This window comes from Rhopilema esculentum, chromosome 12, assembly GCF_057945365.1.
Source record: "Rhopilema esculentum isolate cy_ngs chromosome 12, ASM5794536v1, whole genome shotgun sequence".
Taxonomy (NCBI): Eukaryota; Metazoa; Cnidaria; class Scyphozoa; order Rhizostomeae; family Rhizostomatidae; genus Rhopilema; species Rhopilema esculentum.
Window position 1 is genome coordinate 3,191,837 of NC_142826.1, and position 25,312 is coordinate 3,217,148.

Genomic DNA, 25,312 nt, shown 5'->3' on the forward strand with positions numbered 1-25,312 from the left:
AGAAACAAGATTGACAAAGAAATGCGCAGGGGATTTGACAGATAGATGTTTTATCAACACAACAATTACTTATTGCTAAATAAAGCACGTAGCTACAAGTCTTATTCTAAAAACTGGGATGAATTAAGCAGGCGTAGTTAAGGACACTTGAATAAAGAAGTATTCTACAGAAAAATTTGTGAGGACAAATGGAACAAAAAAACATCCGAATTGGAAAGAAAATTTCGCCAGAATCGGATATCAATAATGAAGTGAGCTTATATGACAGAGGCAAACAAAACGATTAAAAGATGCTTAGCTTTCTTGTTCTCTATTTAATTATTAATAAGCATTAATATTATAACGACAACATTGCAATGTTTGTGATAATGTTTCATAATTGCCGGAACAGCTTGTACAGGGACAAATGATGGGTGCTTAATTCTTTCTCTTCTTGCTTTCCTGTTTAAAGAAAAAGAGCATTGTCATGTCAGAGAAAAACCCTTTTAAACAATTAAAAAAATCAAACAATATAGAACAGTTTTCAGACATGATTTAATGTGCAACATATCCACAAAGCACCAAAATTGACCAAAGCATTGCAAGATATCACGTCCTCCGATCTCCTCCTATCCCGTCTCACCTAACCTCATCTTGTCACACCTAATCTCATCTCGTCTCACCTAATCTCATCTCACCTCACACACTCAGCAAAAAAACATACATACACAAATATAAATACATACATATTCCTGGTTTTATAGGTAAATAAATGCAACTGACAGGATGAAAAAAGTTCCAAACCTTGTTATCGGCCAAGATAACCATGAGACGACGGAATATGTTGATGAAGTCCAGGAACAAATCAACGGAGTGCCTTTAACGATTAAAAATAAAAGTAAAATTTTGGAGCGACAGGAAAAAGTTTCAAGTGCGATTGGAATTATCCTGTTGGCACCTTTAGGGTGAATGGGACTGCTGAGCACATAGGTGGACCATGTCACAATTCTTTCATATATATATTGGTTTCCATCATAGTCAATTTTATTCCTAATTTCTTCTAACTTTGGAGTGAAATAGAATTAAATATTGTAAGTGCAGAAAAGAGCTTCTTCAGATCGGCAGAGAAGCAACAGAAACATTATCATGCCAGGAATGTTGACACGACACACACACCCTCTACAACAAGTAAGTTTGGGTCTTGTGTGCGTGAAGGAATTTGCAGCTTCGTATTGATTAGCAAAGGGTGGTTTAGCATTATTACTTTGAACTATCAAAATGGTGATTTATATGTGTTTTGCACAGTGTAAGTTCATTTTAACCACTGGCAAAACTAGAAACCTACAAATATCGTGGAAAAGTAAGTCATGGGCGGAAATGACGGAAATCCTCAAATGTTGCTAAATTGTAAGTTAAAACACAGTTTTGTCAGTCAAATTTGTTGTTTATCAGCAAATTCGCTTGTTTTTGGAGATTTTGCCTCCAACCTAGAGATTGAATTTCCATCTCAGAAGTATGTGACAGTTGATCCCTGTAAACTGATTAAAAAGGCCAACCTAATTGGTTACTGTTGAACTTTGTTATCTGCTGGCAAATACTTGTGACAGACCATACTTATGTTGGTCTGTCACAAGTATACTCAACGAAATGGAAAGGGTGTAATCATACTTTTCTAGAGAATCGCCTTAGAAACAATAGCAAAGTTTACCAAATAAAATCATTGTCCCCATTCTTTCTCTTCTGGATAATCAGCTGTGTGTCGTAAAGGATGAAGGCACAGAAAAGGACCAAGCCACCATAGAGTTGGATCTGTTGGAAAGATAAAGTTTTTCTTTCTTAGAATTCGGTCAAATAATGAAGAAATCCTAAAAATAGAGTGGTGAAACTGAGATTGCCTTGTTATGAAACTCGGGAGAACATAAATACAAGACAAAATCATGCAATAAACAAACAAAAAAGTTTGACATTTGCAAGAAAACTGCCAGCATAACAATAAATCTAAGGTTTGAATTATCATTCTATTTTTCTTTAAGGACCAGGAGCCTTTCTGAGGATGACAATCATCATATTGGCACTAGTCTTGGCCCTCTCATCACCTTGAGCAAAATTACGGAATATTTTGAAAAAAGGACGAAATTCTAGAAAATAGTGCAAGGAACTTTGGCTCTGTGACAAGTACTGAACTTTGAAGTACTGAGAATATTTCTACAAACCTCATAAAATAACATAAAACACTGTGAATATTTCTACAAACCTTATAGATAAGATGAGAACCCAGGAAGATGTTTGCAATACCCAGCAACAGCATCACGGACAGAGCGGAAAGCAGGGTACCTGGGATTTGAAATTGAATGAAAATAAATATTATTCTTCAAAGTCACTTCTTGAAGTCTCATCAAAATTTTGAAAAACAAATCTAGCTGGAAAGAACCTTGCCCTTGCTAAAACCCTTTAGCAGAATAACCGGAAATGACATGGTAATAAATAAAAAATTGATATAAAATGGTAGTAGATACATACCGCCAAGGTAAAGATAGCTTCTTTCTTTTGCCCACAAGGCACTCAGCGAGAAACAAGCAAAAATGAGACAAGTTGCAAGGAAGGCTGTTGGGATGATGCTGGTGGAAAAACAAGTCATATTTCAAAACAATGCTTAATGTCAGGACAAATTGTTTACAAAATTGGCCATAAAATGATAAAATAAATAAGTTTGGTACCAAAAAATTTGAAGATGGTAAGACGAAATAGCTGGAAAATAGCAAACTATAGTACTTTGTCTAACACCCTTCAGTGTGCAAATACCAGAGAGTAACCAAATGTAAGCATAAAATTCATATAAAGGTGTTGATTGAACAATTCAATACATCATTGTTAATACCAAAGGTTAAAAAATTGAAAAAATGGCTAAATACATTATTTCAAAGAAATGTGCAAAATCAGAACAAAGGAGTTCAGTTATACAGATTTGGAAAAACTATAATCATTATTTTTCAAATTGAATTTTGCAATTTGAGGCATAATATTCTTAAAGAAAGACTGAAGGAATTTTAATAAATATTCTTTTCAGAGATGAGAAAAGCAGATTAACCTTCTGTCAATTTCTATAACAGCATCCATAAGTGGTCCAAGTCCAAGGCCTACAAGAACAAGAACATTATGTCATATCAAATTACCCCATCACAAATCAGTTGATTGTTAGATGACTGAAAAAATGAATACACATGAAAGATACTAATTTATAATTTATATAATAGAATATAGACTAGAAATGAGACATGTTCTCTGTTTCTCAGAGTTTCGTGCTTGCGCACTCATCAGACAGACTAAGAGTTTCGTGCTTGGGCACCCATCAGATAGTCTGTCTGATGAGTGTGCAAGCTTGAAACTCAGAGTAACAGAGAACATGTCTCATTTCTAGCCTATCTTCTGTTATATCTATTGCTCTGTGCTTTTGCACATCGAGCACTGTCAAGTCAGAATAGACAACGCAATCTAGAATAATTTGAAATTTACATATTATATGATGTCTTCCAAACTGACAAATACAAATTGATTTTGTATTACTAGCAACACAAGACAATATATGTTCTCATTATGTTCAAATCCAACACAACTATAAAAACATCCATCAAAAGCATGTGCATTTTAAGAGGCTTTTCTGTTGCCTATTAATTTCTCACACAATGAAATGAAGTTTTAATGATCAATAGTAATCAAGAATTCAATCCCAATACAAAAAGTAATTTTAAGAAGTAGGAAAATTAAAATGTCTGCCTATTGAAATAAAAGACCAATATGAATGCAAGAAAATAAAGCAGAAATAAAGGCGATTTCCAGGAAAAGTTCATTCTCACAAAGGAATAAAAGTTTAATTACTTGTTTAACAAAACAGATATACACTACCAGGACAAAAGTATTGCAACACCTGCGAAGGCCATTAATGGTGGATCACAAATCACTTTTATTGTTGTCTGATTAAGCTATTGTTTAATCAGCCAATGGCATACAAATAAAACTGCAAATTCAATGAATGCAACTTCGAATATTCCATTTTCAGTTTTAAAAATTTAGAATTAATAGTTGCAATAACTTTTGGTTTAAACTAGTATTTGTGGAGTAGCCTTTAGCTCTGATAACTGTTGAAAGTCGCTTCGGAATTGATGCATAAAGTTTTTTAAATCCTTCTGGATTTTCTTCCATTCTTCAAGAACTCTTTCAATAAGTGCTTGTCGACCTTGGAGGACCTTGTGGATCAGCAATCATTTGGTTTTTCATTTGCAACCAGACATTTTCAATAATATTTAGGTTGGGGCTCTGTGCAGGCCAAAGAAGGACACTGAGCTTTCGGATTCTCAGGTAACTTTTTGGAAAAATTGCTTTGTGAGGGGGTGCATTGTCTTGTTGGACAATAAATGGCTCCCCTTGTTTTCCAAGCATTGATTTTATTCCTCTAAACAGATTATCTTGCAGTATTTGAATATATTTTTCTGCATTGACTCGCCTATCACAAAAAAGCAAGTTTTCCAACTCCTTTAGGCCTAACTGAACCCCAAAACATAACTGACATTGAATTGGAGAGCTTTGAGGCAAAAATTGGGGGTTATCTTCTTCACCAGTTGTTCGCCAAACTCTCAACGTTTTGCTGTCATTTGTTAAGCGAAACCGACACTCATCTGAGAAAATAACATTTTCCAGTCTTTGATCTGCCAATCTTTCAGAGCATTTGCCTACTGGACTTGTTTTCTTCTGTTTTCCAAGGAAACAAATGGTTTTCTTTTTCTTATATAGCTGCGAATGCCATACTTGCATAAAATGCATTTTACACATCATTTTGACACTCTACTACCAGGGTAAGATTGGTTAAAGACGTCCGTTATGATGCTTAATTTGTCAAACCTGTGACATTTCATTATTCGAGTAACCATTCGCTCACTCCTAGCATCAACTATTTTGGTTGGCCACTTCTCCTTGATTTCTGAACTGTTCCTTCAGTTTAGAATTTTTTAAAATTCTTGAAACAGTAGAAAAATGGCATCCAACAATTTTTGAAATTTCTTTCTTTTATACACAGTCTAAAAAAGTACATTCTACAAGAACAATATTACAAAGACAATGCCAATGGGAGCATAATAGGCATGGCTACCCATTGACCTTAACAAAAAAAATACAGTAGCACCAAAGGCTATACCAAAATCCTATTTTGACCGTGCGGATAGCTGGTTTGATCAAAAGACAAAGAGGCTACAACTTGAAAAGAAGACTAATTATGATTAGGGCATTACAATACTTTTGTCCTGGTAGTGTACATGTGTAGCCAACTAAAAACATATTCACTACTTTTACACAGGCAATTTTTAGAAGATCATGCATATTGAAACTAAAATTTTTCAGAATTTTGAAGTAAAAGAAGACCAACCTGTGCAAAATGCAAATCCACCAAGGTAACCTGGAAAGGCAAAGAAACAGTTCAATAAGATTAAAGAAATTTAATATGGAAATAAAAGATTACCAAGGAGAAAAAAATCTCAGGAAAGAAATGTTGTGGTAAATCATTATGATTATTTTAGAACAGGGGTTTCCAACCTATTTTTTGGGTGGGTCATAGACAAAATCTTATTGCACAGGCCGGCCAGTTGAATAATTATGCAAATCATTGGCATGCCTAATCATTAAAAATTTACTCAAGAACCATAAACCTAGCTCAAGGACCAAAGAATTGGAAATGTTTACTTTGCACAGGCCATATATATGCTTTGGGGGGGGGGCACATCTGGATCCTGGGTTGTATGTTGGACATTTCTTCTGGTTTAGAATCTTCTTTCTTATTGATTCCATAATTTTAAAACTGTCTCAAACATTATTAACAATAATTAATCTGCTCTCCACTATTGCACATCCAGGGCACAAACATTTTCTTAAAGTATAATTTGGCAAGTGGGCTTTAAACTTGGTATTGAAGGACAATTATTAGGCATTAAAATTATAAATCTAAAAAAATGTCCCATGATTTAGATTCAATGAACTACCTTCATCAAAGATTTCCTCTACATAAATTCTTGCTTATTATAATGTTTTATTGCATGGAAAACTCTTGAAAACTGGTATATAGTACTTAAGATATCAGTGCTTAAGAAACTAGAGTGCTTAAATCATGTATTTGTGGGCAGAAGAAAAACATTCAAGGGAAAGGTTCATATATCAATCAACGGCCACAGACACTAGGATTCTAAACTTGCAAAAATATTTCTTTAGGCAAGTCATTGGTACAATAAATTTGTCATTTGAAAAATTGTGATTTTGCAAATACTTTTTGAAATATCATAGGTTTGATAAAATGTGAACTTTTAGAAAGGTGTGTTACTGTCTTTTAAACCAGTTTCTTATAATAATGTCACTTACCCATTCGCTTCATTTGATTCTTTGGCTCATTTGAGGTAAAAGCCAATGCAAGCATGAGTCCAATTCCAACAATGCCAGACAAAAACCCTCCCTTGTAGAAATGTAAAGACAATCAGATTAGAAATGAGAAAATTTCAGTCCTGAAGATTATAAATTTAATAAAGAATACATGAGTTATAGCCGAAAAAGGGAAAGACAAAACTTGTAATCTTTTAAAGAATTAACAGAATATTCTTTTATAGAATCTAAACTTCTGAAAAGTTTCCTTAAGCTTTCCTATGAAAGAATATTTTGAGCAAATGCTGACCAAATATTGACTAATGTGATGATAAAGAAGAGAATTTCCTCCCTGTCAACTAAAACTTCTTCAGACATCCCTTTTACTTTTTTAAACAATTTGCTGACTTTCCAGGTGCTAAAGATATTACAAAGGGGCTGAAGCAATCAAAATTGAATTCAACAGCAAGTTATTAAAATCAATAAACATGTAATGTATAAGACAGGTTGCAAATTTCTCTGAAAAGCTGAATAAACTTACTTTTAGGACATCAGTAAATATGTGGACACCAGCACCACCAGCTGCCAAAAATGTTGACAAGGTGAGGGCAGCATAGACATTTTTCAAGTGACTACGCGTTTGTTGATCACTGAAAATTTTTAAATTGTTACAATATTAAAACAGTCAAAAAAATCAATCAGGAATTTAAGTCAAGAATTTTGAACATCTTTTGACATGGAAAATAAAATTATGTGACTTATTGGCATTTAACTTTGTACATAATTAAACAAGCAACTTGTTATGGCTGAAATAGGCATTTATTCATTGAGGTTAAAGGCGGTGTGTCACACTGTTTATTGGTTTACCAGAAACCAATAGTAAAATTTCTATTTCAGTGAGTTTTCATTTCGTAAAAAAGGATGTATCTTTCTTATTGCTAATTTTCCACACTTCTCTAATTTTGAGGACCTTTAAAATTCAACCAACAATAACTAATAGACAGTGCAATACGCTGCCTTTAACCGAACTCTAAATTTAACAAATGTTCAAAAATGCCCCCAATGTCTTTGTGCTAAATTTTATTAACTTTTTTTACTAGCCAAGAATCAGATTCATTATGATACATTTTGAATAAACAACATATAAATCCAAGTTTTTTTAGCTCATTGAAATACATTCTTTTTAAAATAACTTTTTGTGAATCAATATTTCATATTGTAATGCAGCATGATGGCAATATTAGTGTATTTTTCATCATTAGTTTGACTGAATTGCATTTACTAGTTTGCTAAAATGATAAACATTTAATATAATCAAAGCAGTATTGTGAAAATCAAACATAATATAAATGCAAAATATCGTTGCAGCTATAAAGAAAATAGAAAATATGACGCAAGAATGCTACAGATGTGATAAAAGATGCAAATTCTGCAAGTCATTGCCTGTTGTTTCAACAATTTTTTTCTTGTGCAAAATGATAACCTATTATTAATCTTTTTTTTTCAAATCTAGGCCGACAACTAGCTACTTGAGGAACTATGAGTTGCCCATTGAATAAAACGACAGGTTTATCTTACTTAATTTGGAGTAAGGCGATTGACAACAAACTGTTTTCTTGAACTTTCAAATTCTCAATATTGGGAGCGGTGGTAGGACAAACTCTGGATTTACCTGTTTTGGAAATGCATCGAACATTCAAGTGAAAGTTGGAAACTATTATTTAGCTTAGACCTATATCTTATTGATATCTGAGCAAGTTTTGAATTGATTGCACCCAAAATGTGACTTCTTAGAAAACATTTTGAAACAATCTTAGAGCTAGGCCAGGCCAAGTCAAGGCAAAACAAACAGAAGGGCTTTGAAAAGCGAAATAATTTCAATATGAACCTAAAGTTAACACAGTTTAATGCAAAAAAGTTATTCTGAAGACTTACAGTTGTGAAAAATCGGCCAAGGCCCTCAAAGAAATTGGTCTTTCACCAAAAACAGCATCCATTTTTAACTCCGCTTTCAGACTACTTTAGCTTTTAGTTTGTATGATTCCCGAGGTGCATTGCAGCTGTTTCTAACCACCAAGAGTGATGCTCTTCTCAGCGATTGGCTGGTGAAGGTCTTCTCACATTACGTAATGATTTGAAAGTTTATTTCTCGAAAAACCTCTGATGGTCCCGAAAAATGGATTTACATTCTTTTGAGCTATGAGGGGAAAAGTAATCAACTTAACATAAAATGCAAGGATGTTTCTTGAAGCCACATACCACAGATGCAAGGATTCTTAAATCCCACTCAAATCTTGCATGTCATGTCAGTTCAAGAGGAAAGCCACATTGTATATTTCCCTCGGCCAGGACTGCTGCATACACGAACTACAGAATAAACGGAGTATTTTCGTTTTAACATTCAAAAGCTTGAAAGTGTATCTTTCACTGATTCTTCAACCAGTTCGAAATGACAGTCTCTTTTCATTCTTTCTCTATCTTTCATTGCTTTCTTGCTTTTCTTCCTTGTTTTCTTTTTATATCTATATCATTATGCACCAAAATCCTTTCCACTATTTTATATTCACAATAAACATAATCGAAAAGATCCAGGCTAATTACAGTGTTGCTCTTCCAGTTCCAAGTTGTCATGATTTAAGTGGCTGTCATTTCAACAAACATCTCATTGCACTTCAGGATTTGAAGATCTTTACAGAAACTGGTGATAGAATTAGGATATAAGGATCTTTGTTGTTCATGATCTCATTGGCCATAACTGCACGATCAAACACGATAAAAGTCGTTTGACCATTTGTCTTCCACAAAGTCCCGATCGTCTGTACTTTTCGTAGAAGTACAGAAATGGCTCTGTTTCTGAGCACGTGTAAGGGATTCTTTCCTTGATTCTGAGAGGCTACCTCTAAACGACATATATCATGTAACTTTCTCCAAGTGCGGGATTTACATTGCTCTACTGAGATCGTGTTGTTTTGCAACCGTTGTAAAGATGTAAGACCCAAAAGAATTTTTCGTTCACAGTTTTTCAAACTCGTTTTATATCTGAGTAATTTAGACTCGACCTTTTCTGTACCATGGGTTTTTTAGTTTTACCCTCATTGGTTTTACCTTAGTTGTTCATAAAAAATAAAGTAGCAGATCTGTGCTGGTCATTGTCTTGTTTAACCTAATTTTTCTTGTTTTTTCAGTTTCTACTTATAACAGCCACCCTATTCAGGTAACACTGGTGGCACCAAATATTAAAGGTGACCAATTAATGTTTAAAAAGGGAAAGGTGATCTAAAAAAGAGGAATGCGGGGTCAAGGTCAAATAAAAAATGTATTGCAACAGATTAGTTTCTTTTCCGTTTATCCTTGCTGGTAGAGCCTCATTCTGACCATAATTTCGTGGCAATCATAGGTTCTTCACATAAACACTAGAATGGTTTATTTGTTCTGTCTAATATACCGAACAAATGGTGTTGAGATTTTCCACCCCCTCCTCCAGTTCGATGTTGGTATTTCCTCTATTACAGCTCATAGCTACCAGCCTCATATTCGAGTAGAGGCGAAGAGGTTGGATTATACCAGCATGTTATCCGGCACACGTTTAGGTGTCTACGAATGTTTGTCCTAGTAACAAGATTCAAGTTCGATGCAGTCTGTACATTCAATCAACATTTCCTATGGTCTATACTTGAACAATAACTCGAAAATTAAAGTTTGTGGATTAGGCTGTCTTTCAAACCAATAACTACACAAAGCATTGGGAAGTTTTCAGAAATGCTATCTCTTTCGGTTTCTGAAATCCTAAACTTGTATAAGGGTTCATAGTTCGCAGGAACGTCACATTATCAAAATTGTAAGATTCCTTTTTTGGCTTGTCTTAATACCAGAAATTAGTTTAAATCCATTGTCGAAAAAGAAAACATTTTAATATCAAGCAAAATTGGGTTAAATGGCAGTTTCTTGCAAACTCAAAATAGCTTTGAAAAAAGCAAACATTTTACAACATATCGGCTAAAGCTTTTTCGTCTGACACTTCTCAGAGCATGCAACATCAGACTAAGGGTCCGAAAGAACACGATGAAAAATATATACCCAGTTGTGGATCGAAATAGGCCTATCAGAAAAACGGAAGCACAAGACCAGTTTTGTTGACCAATCAGTGCCACGTGCCAAAAGAAACTCAAAATCCTTCTCGCTTAACTTCATGAATTAATTAAATAATGAATTAAACATGAATTTAGCAAAATCACCAACATCCATCACGCAGTTCATTTATCTCAAAAAAACACTCGTTCACTCTTTCCAGTTTTATTGCTTGTATAATCAGCTTAATTATAATCATAAAACCATACAGTTATAAACGTGCATATTCAAGTACTTTACGAAAACAAATTAACAAAGAAAAGGGTCTTAGTGTTATCAATTACCAGTAACTTCCGGAATTTACTTCCAAGAACTCGATAGAGCATTATGACCGCTACTGAAAACATCTTATAACCTGTTGAAATTAAAGATAAAATAAAGCATAAAATACACTTACAAAATTAAATAGTGACATAAAATTAGATAATCTTGTCTTGGCTTTGTTACCACCAGAGCAATAGGTGATGCGGATCGGCGTCATCCCACCAGCTAGTGTTGTGTACCGTATTTGACAGGGAAGGTAAAGTGTTCCAGTGGCAATCGGAATTGAATATCTGAGAATGGATCGAAAAGAAATGGGACTGATAACTATAGCCCACCGCTTTTCTTTGACATTTTAATAAGGACTGAAGGTTTCTGGGACTTAAATCGAATAGGAGGTTAGAAAAAGATGACCAAATGCTGGATGAAGATTTATAGCCAGACATTGTGACGTGCATTTGCGGGCAGAATTAAAGATTTGTTGACGCATTTCAAGGGGTTTAAAATGTAAATGCGTAAATATAATATTTGATTGTTGCTTCTGTCGCCTATGCTCCACAATGAGTTAGAATGCTATGCAAGAGGGCCTGAACATAACCTATTGTCAACATCTAATTGGGTGTCAGGCAGTGTTTGACAAGCTACAGCAGAACCAATCACATGTTCATTTACGGTAAGGAGAAAATACCAGTTAGCTCTGCGCATTTAACTTGACTCAATGCTTTGAAGGTTAAAAATAAATGCTTATGCGAGGGGCATCTTGCTTGAAACAGTCTACGGGCAAATTATAAACAAACGATGTAGATGCTTTAACCGTGAAAGCATCTGTTAATGGGATTGACGAATCAATATACAGAGGTTACGTAATAAGTATTAAATTGAAATCCAGATTGGCTGGAATACAATCTTGAAGCGGTTACAAATAATGAAAAATACAAATGGCTTCCACTGATAGAATAGCTACCATTAACTGAACAGCTACCATTGATGGCATGAAACCGATAATTACTTTAGCAAGAGTCTAAAAAGTCAGTATCAAGACAGCTGCTCATCCCCCCCCCCCCACAGATCAATCCATGGTTTGGAAACCTCCCTTACAAAAAAAATAAGCTGGGCTTTGGGCGTCGAATATTCTATTGTTTCCAATAACTTCGTTAGAAGGATCGACCCAAAGATTCCAAGCTTTGCTTACTCGCCCCTAGCAAAAGAGACAAGACGGGGTACTGCTTGGACTCACTCTAAAATCTTAATCTATGAGTATCAAGCCGTGCAGTTGACACATTACTCACTCAAAACTAAAACCTACTTGCTTTCTAAAAAAGCAACGAAATCCTTAGGACAGTACATATATCTGATCTTTAACATATAAACCTATTATATCTAAATCTAGACAAAGAAGACGTACGCTTAAAGAAACAGTTCTCAAATCAGTAGACCCAGTTGACTGGCACCCACTGAGCGTCTGTGCTGAGTGTTTGAATCGAGTCCCTTAGCTTCTTGTACGTTTTCTCAAAGTCCTCGTTTATGATTGTGAGGTCGAAGTAATGCGAGTATAAGTCGTAAAGTTGCTGGCTTTCTTCAACAGTTTCAAGCAGTTCTTCGTCCTGCGAAAATAACAAAAGTCGAATGAAAAGAAGCGAAGATGTTGAAGGTCATTTGAAAACATTCGACGTGGGCCTTGGACAAGCTTTAAGTCGCTGTTTGGTTTAACTGAGTACAACCCTTATTCCTTTCAATTCGATTAAACGTTTCTCAAACAAGGCAACAATCAAATGCTTAAAAATAGTTTATTTATATCGATGCGACCCAAGACAAAGTAACGCCAATCGACCTTTGTTCACTGAAATCGCAATTTTCGAGTTCGAGAGAACATCCAGCGTACCAAAAATATAAGCCGAAATTTACGACTAACTGCTTTCATGAAGCCACTAGACTACCAATGCAATACTAAGGGGTGTGGAAATTATCTGCAGCCACGAGTCCACAAGAATAAAAATCTTTCTGCATAAATTCCAATGAAATATCTTTCAAAGAAGTCAACATGTAATGGATTTGCCTAGCCACAGACCGTCAATATATTTGCGATTGATATGAGTAAACCCCATAGGTATTATCCTATTTCTATGGTATACCCCAAGTGCAATCCCAAAAAGCTGTCAGCGATAGCAACGCTTTGTTTATATTTTTAAAGAGACAATTCGAAGCATTTCATGAAAACACATAACAGCAAAAACGGCCTACAGGGACACAAGGAGTTCGAAATTCATTACCGTGAACATCTTTCCAGAGTAACTTGTTGTGTTCCTTCTTTTCAAAAATTCGAAGCTAGGCGAGGCTACGAAAACCACATAAGGCATGAATTCTGCAGTTTTTAAAACTTTCAGCGCCTGAAAGAAAAACCACAATCTACATACAACGAATTTCTACAAAAAGCAAAAGTATTTTCTTCATAGTGGTTTGAAATATACTTCTGTGGTCCTGCACATTAGAATTAAGGCTCTGGGAATTCACAACTTTGGACATCCTCAATTTATCTGATTGAATTTGAAACAGTGCAACCAAGACCTATTATGCATGAATACTGACTACTAAACAAATTATTTTTGAATATAAAAACGACAATATGGAGGGATAACATATTGCATTTAGGTTTCTTGTGACAAAAACACAACTTATATACAGGCCCACCGAAAGGGGGGAGGGGCAAGAGGCGCAAATGTTTCTGGGCTCGTAAGCAAAGAGGGGCCCGCTGGTAATTGAACTGTCTCTTGATAACATGGTTATTGAACATGACTCTAGAACATATAAATATATAGATATGACTCTAAATAACATGGTTATTAAAAATCATATCTTTATTGGGAAAAGTAAATGCGAAAAGTAAATAAAGGAAATTTTTTCCATTTTAGATCTATATTAGACGCAATTTAGATTTACTGCTTTGGGTAAAAAGGGTCCAAGGACCGCCCCTGCGCCCGGCTTGCCTCTCGGAGGCCCTGCTTCTTCAAGACACAAATACCTCTAGTCTCAAATCAGGAAAAATTGTCCTATAAAAAGAAGAATGGATGCCAACGTCTTTACTGAAACAGTGACGATTCACTTACAGTCGGGTTCAAATCCAAGATACACATTTTGCCAGTGCGCATTACGTTTCGTATAGAGTCAATTTTTGTTCCATAAAGGTGCTCTTCGTATTCTCCCCACTCAACAAACTTGCCCTCGTCAATATCTTTCTGCATTTCAGCTCTTGAAACAAAAATGTATCCCTTGCCGTTCTCCTCTCCAGCTTTTTTCTGCCTGCTTGTATCTAAGACGAAGAGAAAGCTGTATGATACAACAGATTATTTGATATGACTTGAACAGTTTTAATTTTCTGATGTCACTGGTATCGTGACACTGCTTTAGAGGCAAGGACAAAAATACCTGTAGGGTACTACCACGGGAGCCTACTCGTGGAGAGAGAAAACGTGAAAAACATCTTTAGTGACCAATTGACAAATTAGATCAAACCGACAACAACAGCTGTAGTTTACCAGAAGGGCTTGGAAAATCTAGCTATTAATGTTCCATGACAAGACAAGACAGCCTGTCAAATGTAGTCATAGAAGGAGGATTCAAAGGAAAGGTCATCAAAAAATCAGAATGCTGGATTCGTTGGTTGATGGCTTCTACGGGAATTTGAAAAAAGCCATTAAATGTGAAATCACTCAAAGAAAGCCTCAATGCTGACAATTCAATAAAGAAATAAATAAAGACAAATTAAAGAGGTACTTTTAAACCTTAGAAAATATCATGGGTTCTAAGATTTGTCAAAATAGATAAAAAATAACACATGCTATAATCAACAACAAGCTAAAATAAAAGACTATCAAAAGGTTTACAGAATGCGAAAATAACGGAATTCTTACGTGGAACAGTGGTCCCAAAGACTTCTGTGTCGGTAAGCAATTTATTCTTAAGAGTCCTTCGACCAACTCTTGGGGCACCTACAAAAGATAGCACCGATTAAACGCACGAAGTCACATCCGAGTGAAGAAAACGGTACCCCACTTTCGTGGTAAGGAATGTGATTTTAAAAGCAAATAGCAACAACTTTAATTTAACGAAACACTGTCATACGCACCTATTAGGACGAGAGTCTTCCGTTCAAACGGTGGCATCTTCGCTACTTCCTCATAAATCGGGACATTGAGGCGGTCAAATGCTGCAAAAAATTATATATATATACGACTGTTGATAAATAATGTAAAAAGTATGCAAAAAAGGCAGGATAAAATACTTAGAAGTGAGTGGTAGGCTTAATATATAAATGATACCTAGCTTTTGGTATTTTATTATATTCAAGGAATTATGTTTTTGCAAAAAACAAGCAAATGGAAAAATTTCATAATACATTATAGCTACACTTCCATCTTGTTTTGAAATAAAGCAAAATTTGATTTGGAAATTCACATTAAAGCTGATATAGTTACCTGCATTTTTCTTGGCTGAATACATCATTTTTCTCTTTTTACTTCGAGATCCTCCACATCTTATAACTGAGATATGAAAAGGAGTTTTTATTACTGAATGTGATGAAAAATTTTGAATGATATAATTACATTACATGAACTGTTATAATAGTATTTAGATAAATAGCCATAATAGTAATATAAAATCATAGCAGATAAATAGCATGAAAAACATATCTTCAAATTTAACAAAACAGATATTAATTCTATTGGAAAATGTTCCACAATGTATTTGAACTTTGTGGATGCAAAACTAAAGAAAATATCAAATGTCGAAAAACAAATGAAATGTGCAAACAGGAAATAAGTTGATTTGGGTCTCAATATCAAAATTAATTAAATAATCTTCTCCCAAGTACAGTTTAGAAAACAAAGAAAATTTACTTATTCTATACAATGGTTACTATTTCTTGTGCGAAATTCTAAACTTACTTCTTGAAGATTTGTGTTGAGGTGTTATTTGCGTTCTTCGACTGAAAAATGCAAGGTAAATAGTTGGTAAAACAATGTAGGTATTATATACGAAAATACTAAAGTCTATATAAAAACACTTTTCGATCTTGATAACAATAAATGTGATGCATTCAAACATAGATATTAATAAATATACATAAATTAATACCTTTCTTCGAGCATTTGGCTTGGAATAAGTCCAGTTTTGCCACCTTCGTATGTCCGCGCCTTGGAAATAAATGGAAGGAAACCTGACACTAGATACTATACATAAACATATAAAAATTTAAAAATAATCATAATTCTCTGACAACCATCATCAAAGGTAGAATTAGTAGCAATTAAACTGTAAACTTTTGATCCAAATTTTTTTTACTGTTTATGACAAAAGTTATCAACATCAAATTGCTGATAGTCGAAAAACACGAAGGTTTGCCGAAACATGAAACGTTGGGTGATAACCAAGGGAAGGAAGAGTTTAAAACCAGATGCAAGCGGAACTAGGAAAATGGAAACACTTATTTGGCTTTTATTTGACCAATCAGTCAATTTGAAGCATAACTGAAGATTGCTTGATAAATCTTTCAAGGATAAGCATTAGAAGCATGAAAATTGCTATTTTCTGGTATGTATGAGATGCCATTCATACCTGCCACCAGTTGGCATCAGATTGATCAACGATTGCTAATATGTCTCCTTTTCTAAACGAAAGGCCTACGTCATTGCATGGAACCTCCTTATCCTTTGTCGCATCGTAATCAAAATGTGTTTTCACGTATATCTGCAAATGAAATGATGAAACTTTACAGAAATATTCTTGAAAATGGCTTTGAAAATAGCAAACATTGACAACATATTGGCTGGCTAAAAGCTTTTTCATCTGACACTCCTCAGAGCATAAAACGTCAGAATAAGGGTCCGAAAGAACACGATGAAAAATATATACCCAGTTGTGGATCGAAATAGGCCAATCAGAAAAACGCAAGCACAAGACCGGTATAGTTGAACAATCAGTGCCACGTGCCTAAAGAAAAATTACCACTGGAGTCCGAGAGAGAAAACGAACTTCTTCTGTCTACACAATGGCGGCTTTTTCGTTTGTCTGTAGATTGATTTCAAAACTGCTAGGTGGAAAGGTCGGGCTCTGCCAATTATCTGTAACATATCATCCTTATAGAGTTTTGCACAATCTGGGTTATCTAAAATATGTTGACCGATGGCCACAGAATCACTTGTTTTAACAGTGTATCTAGACCTACAAGATGGAGGAGGCTGTTCTCTTTGAGGGGCAGTTTTGTTTCTTATGTTGGAAGGAACATGAAGTTCTATCTAAGAAATATTCTTTCATGTAGTCGATGTCTTAGTCATAATATCTAGTCATAATTTCTAGAAGCTTAATATATTTCTAGGGATATTGGCAGATTTTACCGTTGAAAAAATGCAAGTAAATGCTGGTAAAAAACCTTCTCAGATGATGGTAGAGGGCAACATCGGAGTAAATCATTAACTATATTTTTTTATTGAGGATGGCATTGAAAATTTGTGAAAGGGTGTGAGGTGTAGCGAAACAAAAAAAGCTTTACCCCAGCTAAGGACAATCATAAATGAACTACTAAAACTCACTAATAATTTTATGATTGAGAGAAGATTTGTTTGTGCTCATTGAGACAAGAATGCTGATTTTCGATGCATTTTCAAGCAAATGCAATTTTTTTGATATATCTTTTACTGATATATCCAACATAAACCAAATAGAATTACGTGATTACACACGATGAAAGAATATATTTTGTTCTCAATCAAGGAATTTTGGGTTACAATATCTATTTGTAAATCTATAAAAACGATTCAACTAATTGGAACAATTTGATTAAGTCAGAACGCAAAACAAGTCAATGTGTTTCAGGCTACAAAACCAGAGCAAGAGACTGTTGCCTTGCTTAATGAAAGCAAAAATTTTAGATGATAAGCGAAAAGCGTAGTTTGCTCAAATAAACTAAAAAGCACTAAACAATGTAAAAAATATAAAAATCATTTTAACCAAAAAGAAATCGACAATAATTTATTTTACAACTGTAAATTTTCATACCTGACAAACTCCTTGGTTATCACGATAGCTTGGTATTATATGCAAAGTTATGTTCCCACTTGCGTTTTTCTATGATGTAAATATATCATTGACGAACAAGATTATAAAGGAAGATCGGTAGGCAAGATCTAATGTCATGCTACAAGCTTAAGACAGCATAATAATATTACAGGCCGGTCGGAACCGGGGGGCTGGGGGGCGGGGGGCCCCCCTAATAATTGTCAAGCTGTAGTATGTTTCCTTTATAACAGTGTACTGAATGAGAAGGAAAACAACGGGCAGCCCCCCCAATATGAATTTCGTTCCGACAGCACTGTATTAACCCATAAAATTGCATAAACTGTATCTGATATTTGAAAACTGTAAAAATGTTGGGGTGATTAGAAGAACCCACGTGGCCCAGAGAGTTAACAAAAGTTTTTAAGATGCATATTTAGCAATAGGAGAAATGTGAGACTTCTCATTTAGATTGGATGATACAGTAAGGCCTAGTTGTGACAGGATGTATCATGTGTGCGGAAAGCTTAAGAGGATGTAGGATATGTTGTATTTGACCATCACAACAGAATCAAAATATAACACAATTTCATAATGATCCACTTCTCATCTTCATCATCAATGTACAACTTTCCAAATTCTCTAATATTGTGAATAACAAACGAACACTTATATATGGAAATCTAATATCGTGAAAACCTATAGCAAAGTACTTTTACTTACAAGAATTGCTAGAATTGCATCAGGATCTCCTTTCACTTTTTCACCATTGACTTGCTTTATGACATCACCTACATGTAGCAGGCCTGAAAAATGGTGGCTTTTATGTCATATGATATTGTTTACATTAAAACACACCAAAACAGAATCAGCTCCATTCCTTCCTGGACATTTCGTTATCTTCTTTCATAATAAATGCAAAACATAGCAAGGCAATGTTCACTCACCTAAAATCAAAGACTGAATGTGATCTGCTTTTTTAAAACTTGCTAGATTAGATTATAGGGTCAACAACCAATTAAATTTACAACATTACAATATCCTTCTGCTTCAGGAAAGAAAAATCAAATGCACAATATTCTGTAGGTGTTTGGTTTCCATTAACAATAGGTACTGTGGAGAGTTCAAAACATGAGTGGAAATAGCCAGTTGGCTGCAGCCAATTTTAAACAAATGTTTACCCTAAGAAGTTTAGCTTACATTGAACAGTTAATGGGTAAGCTCCCTTGTTCCTACTCTCATCTATAGTCCCTGTTTGTTATCTTGAGTTTAGGTTCTGTTCATGGCTGTTTCTTTTTTGAATGTCAACCATATTAAGTGCTTATGGAATGTGTAAAAAGTCTGTTGTATAGATCACCAAAGAGAATTTTGGTGATCACCACAACTCATCTAGACATAGTGTATGCTACTTAAAAACTATTACACAAAAAGAATACCTTGCTTGTCAATCAAACTGCCATGAAGAATTCTTGCTATGTAAACATTCATTTCATCATCAACAGCCAATGTAATCCCCTGTTGAAGAAACATCTCTTATTCACCAACAATAAAGGTTCACTTAAAATTTTGGCTAAATTTGATAAGTTAGTAGGGGTAAGGAAGACTTTTAATAAAATTCATTATCATATATACATAGCATGATGCAAAGCAAAACAAGAGGCTAAGGTTTATATGGATCATCAGGGTAATATGTATGGAATAATCCAAATGAATGTACTAATCTTTCTGAGAAAAAAGATAAAAGAAATTGCAACCAAGAAAGCAAACACGATGGCTTTGTACTGTCAACTGCATGCTGGCATTACCTACAGAAATTTCCAACTCTTTGCATGTATCAAAGAGGATAAAAATATAGAAAATGGCCTTTATCCCTGATTCATTTAAAAATCCTCATGTTGGTTGATAAAAAACAATGACTTACTAATGGTTCACTTGATGTTTTGCAAAGTCCTATTATCCGTACAATTGGTTCTTTAGCAATAATTTGATCAGTGGCTGCACTTCCTGCAGGTGTCGCTTCTGGCTTGTATGTTCGGAACAAAATATTATCGTGAGCCTCAACTAAGCTCTGAGAAAAAAACAGAAAAAATTATGATTTGTCAGCATTAATCATGATTATCAGATAGAATAAACATGATACAAACATCAATTTATCTCAACAGCTGTTACGCTACTACTGAAAATTCTTTGTAGGAGATTTTGATTATTTTGACAAATTTCTCATTCTTTGTTGAATGTGTAGCGCTCTGTTATGCAAAGAGCAGGCTGTCACAATATCGTTAGAGAAGACCTACAGCTGTTTTATCTCTGTCATTATTCTCATAAAAGGACCATGAGAACATTATAATGAGGTTAATTTCTTTCTTTTGTGATGCTTTTGGGAAATATTCCCTAACTTCACTGCATGCTATCCTGGCACCATAAACTGTATCTAAGGTAGGTTTCAAAAATACAGATAGATCAGCGATTATAGCCTTCTATGATTAGCAGACTGAAATGATCAACCTTGCCATGGGCTAAAATTTCTACAACACAAAGACATGGTTTGTTAACAGGCAAAAAAAATGCTCATAGGCCAATAGGAATCATGTTCATACCCGGAAATGAGGTCCTTCCATTATCTTGAAGAGCTCATTCACCCTGTCATCTTTGTGTGCCAATGGATCAAAATTTGTCAAAATCTGAAGAAAAAAAATCCAAATTTAAAAAAAACATACTGTGTGACTATAAAAAAAAAACTATGATAGCCTTAAACAAACATAAATCTACAAGTCATAAATTAAAAATTTACACTTAAAATAAACTGCCTATAACATCACAGTACTTGGGATCAATTCTGAAAGATTAAAAACACATTACAAAATTTCCATATTAGAGAACACATTAGAAAAAGACCAAGCTATCAAATACTAATACTTATAAATTTGGTACAAAGTCAATGATAAATAAACATATCATATATATTTGAAAACATATAGCCCCTTTAGTTCTCTTTACAATCAACAAAGTTTAAGTTACGTATAAGACACCATCAAGAATGCTGACAAACCTCCTTGCAAAGCTCTATATTGTTTCTTTCATCCTCATCCTCTCTAGGATTTTCCAAAACATCATAGGCCTAATTTAAAAAAAAGAGATTAGAAAATTACTAAATAAAAGTTTTTTTACTTCAAATACAACAAAGATAGATAGAGGACTTGACCAATTGATCTTATATTTGGACAATATTGAAGAATTCTTGCCTTAAAAAGACAATAAATTGAGCTCATAAAAATGCTGAAAGACTGAAAACTAACTAATGGATCCTTGTTGCACTGATGGTACATATTGCTTGTAATCTAAAAATGCAATGCAAACACCAGATCAACATTTTTTTGGGAAACCTATATCATACCTCTGCCAATGTGCCCAGAGTTGCATCAGAAAGAACATTTTTCAAAAACTGCACATCCCGCTCACTTTCAAACAGATCAGCATGTCCACTGACATCCAAAGACTTTGCAATTATCTTCAATGCATCTAATGGGTTGGAAAAATCAAATTAAAAATCCTAGCAAAAATGTTACAAAAATTATCCAAACAAGAAATGCTCTTTGCAACATTCAAATCTCAAAAAGAAATTCACATTTCATTATGCTATTTTGCTCCATTTCATATTGCTCTTTTTTTTATTCTATACATGAAAAACAAAAAAAAACAGATAAAAATATTGATAAGAGAATGGTCTACAGTGAGCAACCTGTGCATATCTATTAAATTTGTGTTTTTCACAACAGCAATTAAAACATACATGTCCCACTAAAAACGTCAAGCTACACCTTACATAGTTGCAAAGTATTATTGATTTTAAAAACATTGTCTGCAAACAGTGCAAACAGCTGAATAAAAGCTTTTTCCTGTCAACTTGATACTTCGCAAGTTTTGACCAAAATGCCATAATCTTTAAGTAAAAGATTTCAAATGCCATTTCAAGTTTGTAAATGAATAATAGAGAAATGTTTTCCAATCATGTATTAAACTTCAATGCATCTATAATATTTTGAAATGAAACTGTTTGAAAATTCACACTTTGATCTTGGAAAACAGCAAAACCTTATCAAGTGGTGATAATTTCAAGGCCTTAAAACACAGCTACTTGAACATATCAAAACAAAATTTTTACCTGTACTTTCATTTTGTCTAACAAGTTCTATGAAAAAACAAAACCTGAAAAAATATGTCCAGGCTTAAGGCTGATTTGCACTCAGAGCTTTTTGTCGTGTGCACAACTTAGTGCAATCGATTTATTGCGATCACTTGCTAGTTTGAATTTCCATTCGTAACTCAATTTGCCCGCTTGATTTACCACAAACTAAACAAAGGTGGCGGCTATCAACAGCAGGCTCTTTATTTCACAGAGACTCAAGCTCTTGCTGCAGCCAACTGGTTACGTCCATGTTTGAGATGGAATCAAATTAATACAAAATATATTTTCATTGTGAAATAGCTGTAAACAAGATGTTAGAGTTAAAACCTTTTCACTTAAAAATAATTGTTGAGCATACTTATATGCATAAGAACAAACCAACATGTGAGGGGAAAGGTATAGCTAGCTGTGGGCCTACGCCATCAAATCAACTTGCTAGGATATGTGGCAACATATCATTTTTTGCCTTGTTCTTTATATGACCTTAGGCCAGCACCAGTGTTCCACAAACAGGGTTTGTTTCTGACAAGATCTATAAAACACTAAGTATCAAACTTGATGTTTCCTCCTTTAGCTGTGTCGATATGGACGTTAGTAGTTGGAACAATATTTAAATTGGTATCTTTTTGAGCGAATAAAGTTTCATCTGTAATATTCTCTAAGCTAAGACCAGCAGGATTCGCTGCGTGAAGAAATTGCTCTATCGTAATTTACGACGTCATCATGTTGACTGTCATCTGAAAACTTTTTGTTGTTTTTGTGTTGGACAAGATCGTCTTGGTGCGGTTTTTGAGGATTTTGATTGGCTAGTGATAATCCTATCAGGCAATCAATTGCAAAAAGTAGGATGGACTTCTACTTCTTTTTCCGATCGGGCACTTCAACTTAGTGCATAAAAACATTGTTGCATGCATGCACATCCATGTAAGCAATCTCAAAAAGTCAAGCACACGACAAAAATCACTGAGTGGAATCAGTCTTAAGGTGGCAATAGCATAGAGTCATGGGTGAAGAGAAAGCAGTTGTTCCCCATTTTTCTAGGAAATTTGTGCTGAGAAAGGCTTACGCAATACCAATGGTTACAGCTATTGGTTTACGCAATACCAATGGCAACCTTGTATGACTACCTGGAGTTATTTATGGCTTCTATTTAGTGTTGTTAATATCTTCATCTATGCCAAATATGAATCATAGCATTAGAATCTTCATGTTGAAATTAGTCTTTGCTGAAAGTTTTCCTGATGTTTGGGCAGTTAGGTCAAGAAATAAGCCATTTAAAAACATAGCTCTTCCCTTTATATTTCACGGTATTTTCTGCTGCAGTAAAAAAATCACCATCTTTCACATAAGTTATAAAGGGATTTGCGTGAATTGAAATATCAAGAGGGGCTAGCATATCTCACTAATGCTAAGGAACCCATGACAGAGAAAACACCTGAATAAGCAACAGGTTTGCTCACTGCACACATGGAAGTTCCTAATATAGAAGTACCGAAAAACTAACAAATAAGACTACTGCTCCTTTACTGTTACCACAACAGTCAGTTTTGAGGCTCAAACTTCCGAAATCAATCGATTACAGTAATAACAAATTGCAGGTAGTTAATGGAAAGCATAACAAACAGTTCTTCGCCAACGGGATGCAATTAAGAATTTATAGCCAAATCATTCCCTTTAAGTAGTTACTTAATTGCTCCACAAAACAGCGTTTGGTTGATGCCTTGACTCAGGCCATACAAACATTATCTTGACAGTGGAAGAACTTCTGCTTTGGTTAGTCGTTAGAAAAAGGCGTTGTTCCCGTATACCAATATACCAATCGGAAAAAATGCAACTATGTTCTTAACTTAACCTTGTTCCTGATTAAAATATAGTTAAAAAATAATGGATGAAGACCCGATTGACAACGTTAGTGTACAATTTTACAATAATAATGCCATAAAAATCACAAGTTCGCAACTTTTGAGATCAAGATAGGCCTATTTTAGTGGCAAAGCTTTTGAGAACAGTTGCGGCATTGATAATGCGGTGAACCACAACCGAAAGCCTTACCTTGTGTGGAAATCTCTGTCGGTACCGGCATTTTGTCAAACACAGAGGAAAATGTCCTCAAAACTGGCAAATGAAGAACTTATATGTCGGCTTTACTGCACAACTGCCTCCACCTGCACAACATCACAGCATTATCAAATTGAAAGTCCAATATGAGAGGTTCGTAATGACAGATTTTGATTGGTTGACAAAAACAATCTGGAGACGGTCCTTTGTTTGAGGAACTTCCAGCAAGTCTCAACCGCAATCATGTTGTTGACGAAAAATTTATCGTTGCAAAACCTTTGGAAAAAAAGCTTTGCAGGAAGATTATTCAGTGCAAGGAAGTTTGAAACTGGCATAATATAATGCTTTCAAGTTTCGTCGCAAGGAAATTATCGTATTTTTACTCTTTTTCAGAAAGACACTGACAAGAACATTAAACTCATTTTGCCAAAAAACCACGAATAATCGATGTGTTTTTGAAAATTTACCCTCCAGTTGGCATAAACCACAGAGTTTATCAGTCAACTTACTGTGTTACTAAAAATGTCAAGGAAAACCTTTATTTAGTGGTGTCCCAAACAATTTCTAGCATGTAGTTGTAGAAAAATCAACGTTGAAACATATGTACATCCTTTAAAAACCCCGGAGTCTCAAATTATCCACGAAAGAAGAACATCGAGGATGGACAAAATTGTCTTGTTTTAACTTTTTAAAAAAGTGTGTACAGCAATTAAAATCAGACACAGCATTTAAAATCGGTATCATTACCTGAATGCGAGCTAGACGATTTTTAGACATCAAGATCAGAAATAAGAGTATTAAGAAATTTTTTGAATAGAGTTCGTTTATTGTTTAATAGGAAACGCTTCGTTTGCTTAAATTATTAAATTGTCGCATAATGTTATGAAATGAGAATGTTCTAAAAAAACGGGGGCGTCAATTAGACGTTGATCGTTGCTTCTCTTTGGAACATTTTTGACACAAGCTTCATCCACACATTCCTATTTCAGTAAAGATCAATCTCTTTTTATTGCGAAGAATTTAGTAATGCACTTATGTCTTTTGCGATTGATACAATAATAGTTTTAATGAAACGAAAATTGAAAGGACCTTTGCTTTTACCCATATTTAAATTGAAGCATTTTTTAGAGAGAAGCTATAAGATAAGAGTAAAACCTCCACAATCAGTGAGCGACTAAGGCTTGAAGAATTTCACAGGACCGTGAGCTATCAGATTCATTATATATCAAAAGTAATAGGGAATATCACGTGAAA

General features: G+C 34.5%; 2 protein-coding genes across 2 annotated transcripts; both read right to left on the reverse strand.

Moving 5' to 3' along the window:
• Positions 1–33: 33 nt before the first annotated feature.
• On the reverse strand, positions 34–8,471 carry LOC135681568 (bax inhibitor 1). The gene is made up of 10 exons (XM_065196107.2): positions 8,311–8,471; positions 6,917–7,025; positions 6,379–6,469; positions 5,396–5,425; positions 3,068–3,116; positions 2,500–2,597; positions 2,234–2,313; positions 1,688–1,788; positions 784–856; positions 34–441 (listed from the first exon to the last, which is right to left on the reverse strand). The coding sequence occupies exons 1-10, from the start codon at positions 8,370–8,372 to the stop codon at positions 418–420; spliced, it is 717 nt and encodes a 238-aa protein (XP_065052179.2). The 5' UTR covers positions 8,373–8,471; the 3' UTR covers positions 34–417.
• Positions 8,472–10,652: 2,181 nt separating this feature from the next.
• Positions 10,653–24,211, reverse strand: LOC135681563 (protein PALS2). The gene is made up of 17 exons (XM_065196100.2): positions 24,053–24,211; positions 21,209–21,333; positions 20,864–20,932; positions 20,412–20,495; positions 19,736–19,882; positions 19,251–19,329; positions 18,538–18,620; positions 17,818–17,886; positions 16,378–16,509; positions 15,898–15,956; positions 15,708–15,748; positions 15,237–15,302; positions 14,888–14,968; positions 14,673–14,750; positions 13,869–14,071; positions 13,035–13,151; positions 10,653–12,368 (listed from the first exon to the last, which is right to left on the reverse strand). Exons 1-17 carry the CDS (start codon positions 24,081–24,083, stop codon positions 12,192–12,194), a joined length of 1,641 nt encoding a protein of 546 aa, XP_065052172.1. The 5' UTR covers positions 24,084–24,211; the 3' UTR covers positions 10,653–12,191.
• Between the last annotated feature and the right edge of the window lie 1,101 nt (positions 24,212–25,312).

What these genes read in the sequence shown, in the direction of transcription:
- LOC135681563 (XM_065196100.2), bottom strand. Translation starts at nt 24,083, where the DNA reads ATGCCGGTACCGACAGAGATTTCCACACAAG. An exon ending in ATATAGAGCTTTGCAAGGAG is followed by an intron (nt 20,496 to 20,863) that starts GTTTGTCAGCAT and finishes TTTTTTCTTCAG; the next exon opens with ATTTTGACAAATTTTGATCC. An exon ending in TTCAGCCAAGAAAAATGCAG is followed by an intron (nt 14,969 to 15,236) that starts GTAACTATATCA and finishes AATTTTTTGCAG; the next exon opens with CATTTGACCGCCTCAATGTC.
- LOC135681568 (XM_065196107.2), bottom strand. Translation starts at nt 8,372, where the DNA reads ATGGATGCTGTTTTTGGTGAAAGACCAATTTCTTTGAGGGCCTTGGCC. An exon ending in TTGGCCGATTTTTCACAACT is followed by an intron (nt 7,026 to 8,310) that starts GTAAGTCTTCAG and finishes AAAAATTTTCAG; the next exon opens with TGATCAACAAACGCGTAGTC. An exon ending in AAGCTATCTTTACCTTGGCG is followed by an intron (nt 2,314 to 2,499) that starts GTATGTATCTAC and finishes TTCAAATCCCAG; the next exon opens with GTACCCTGCTTTCCGCTCTG.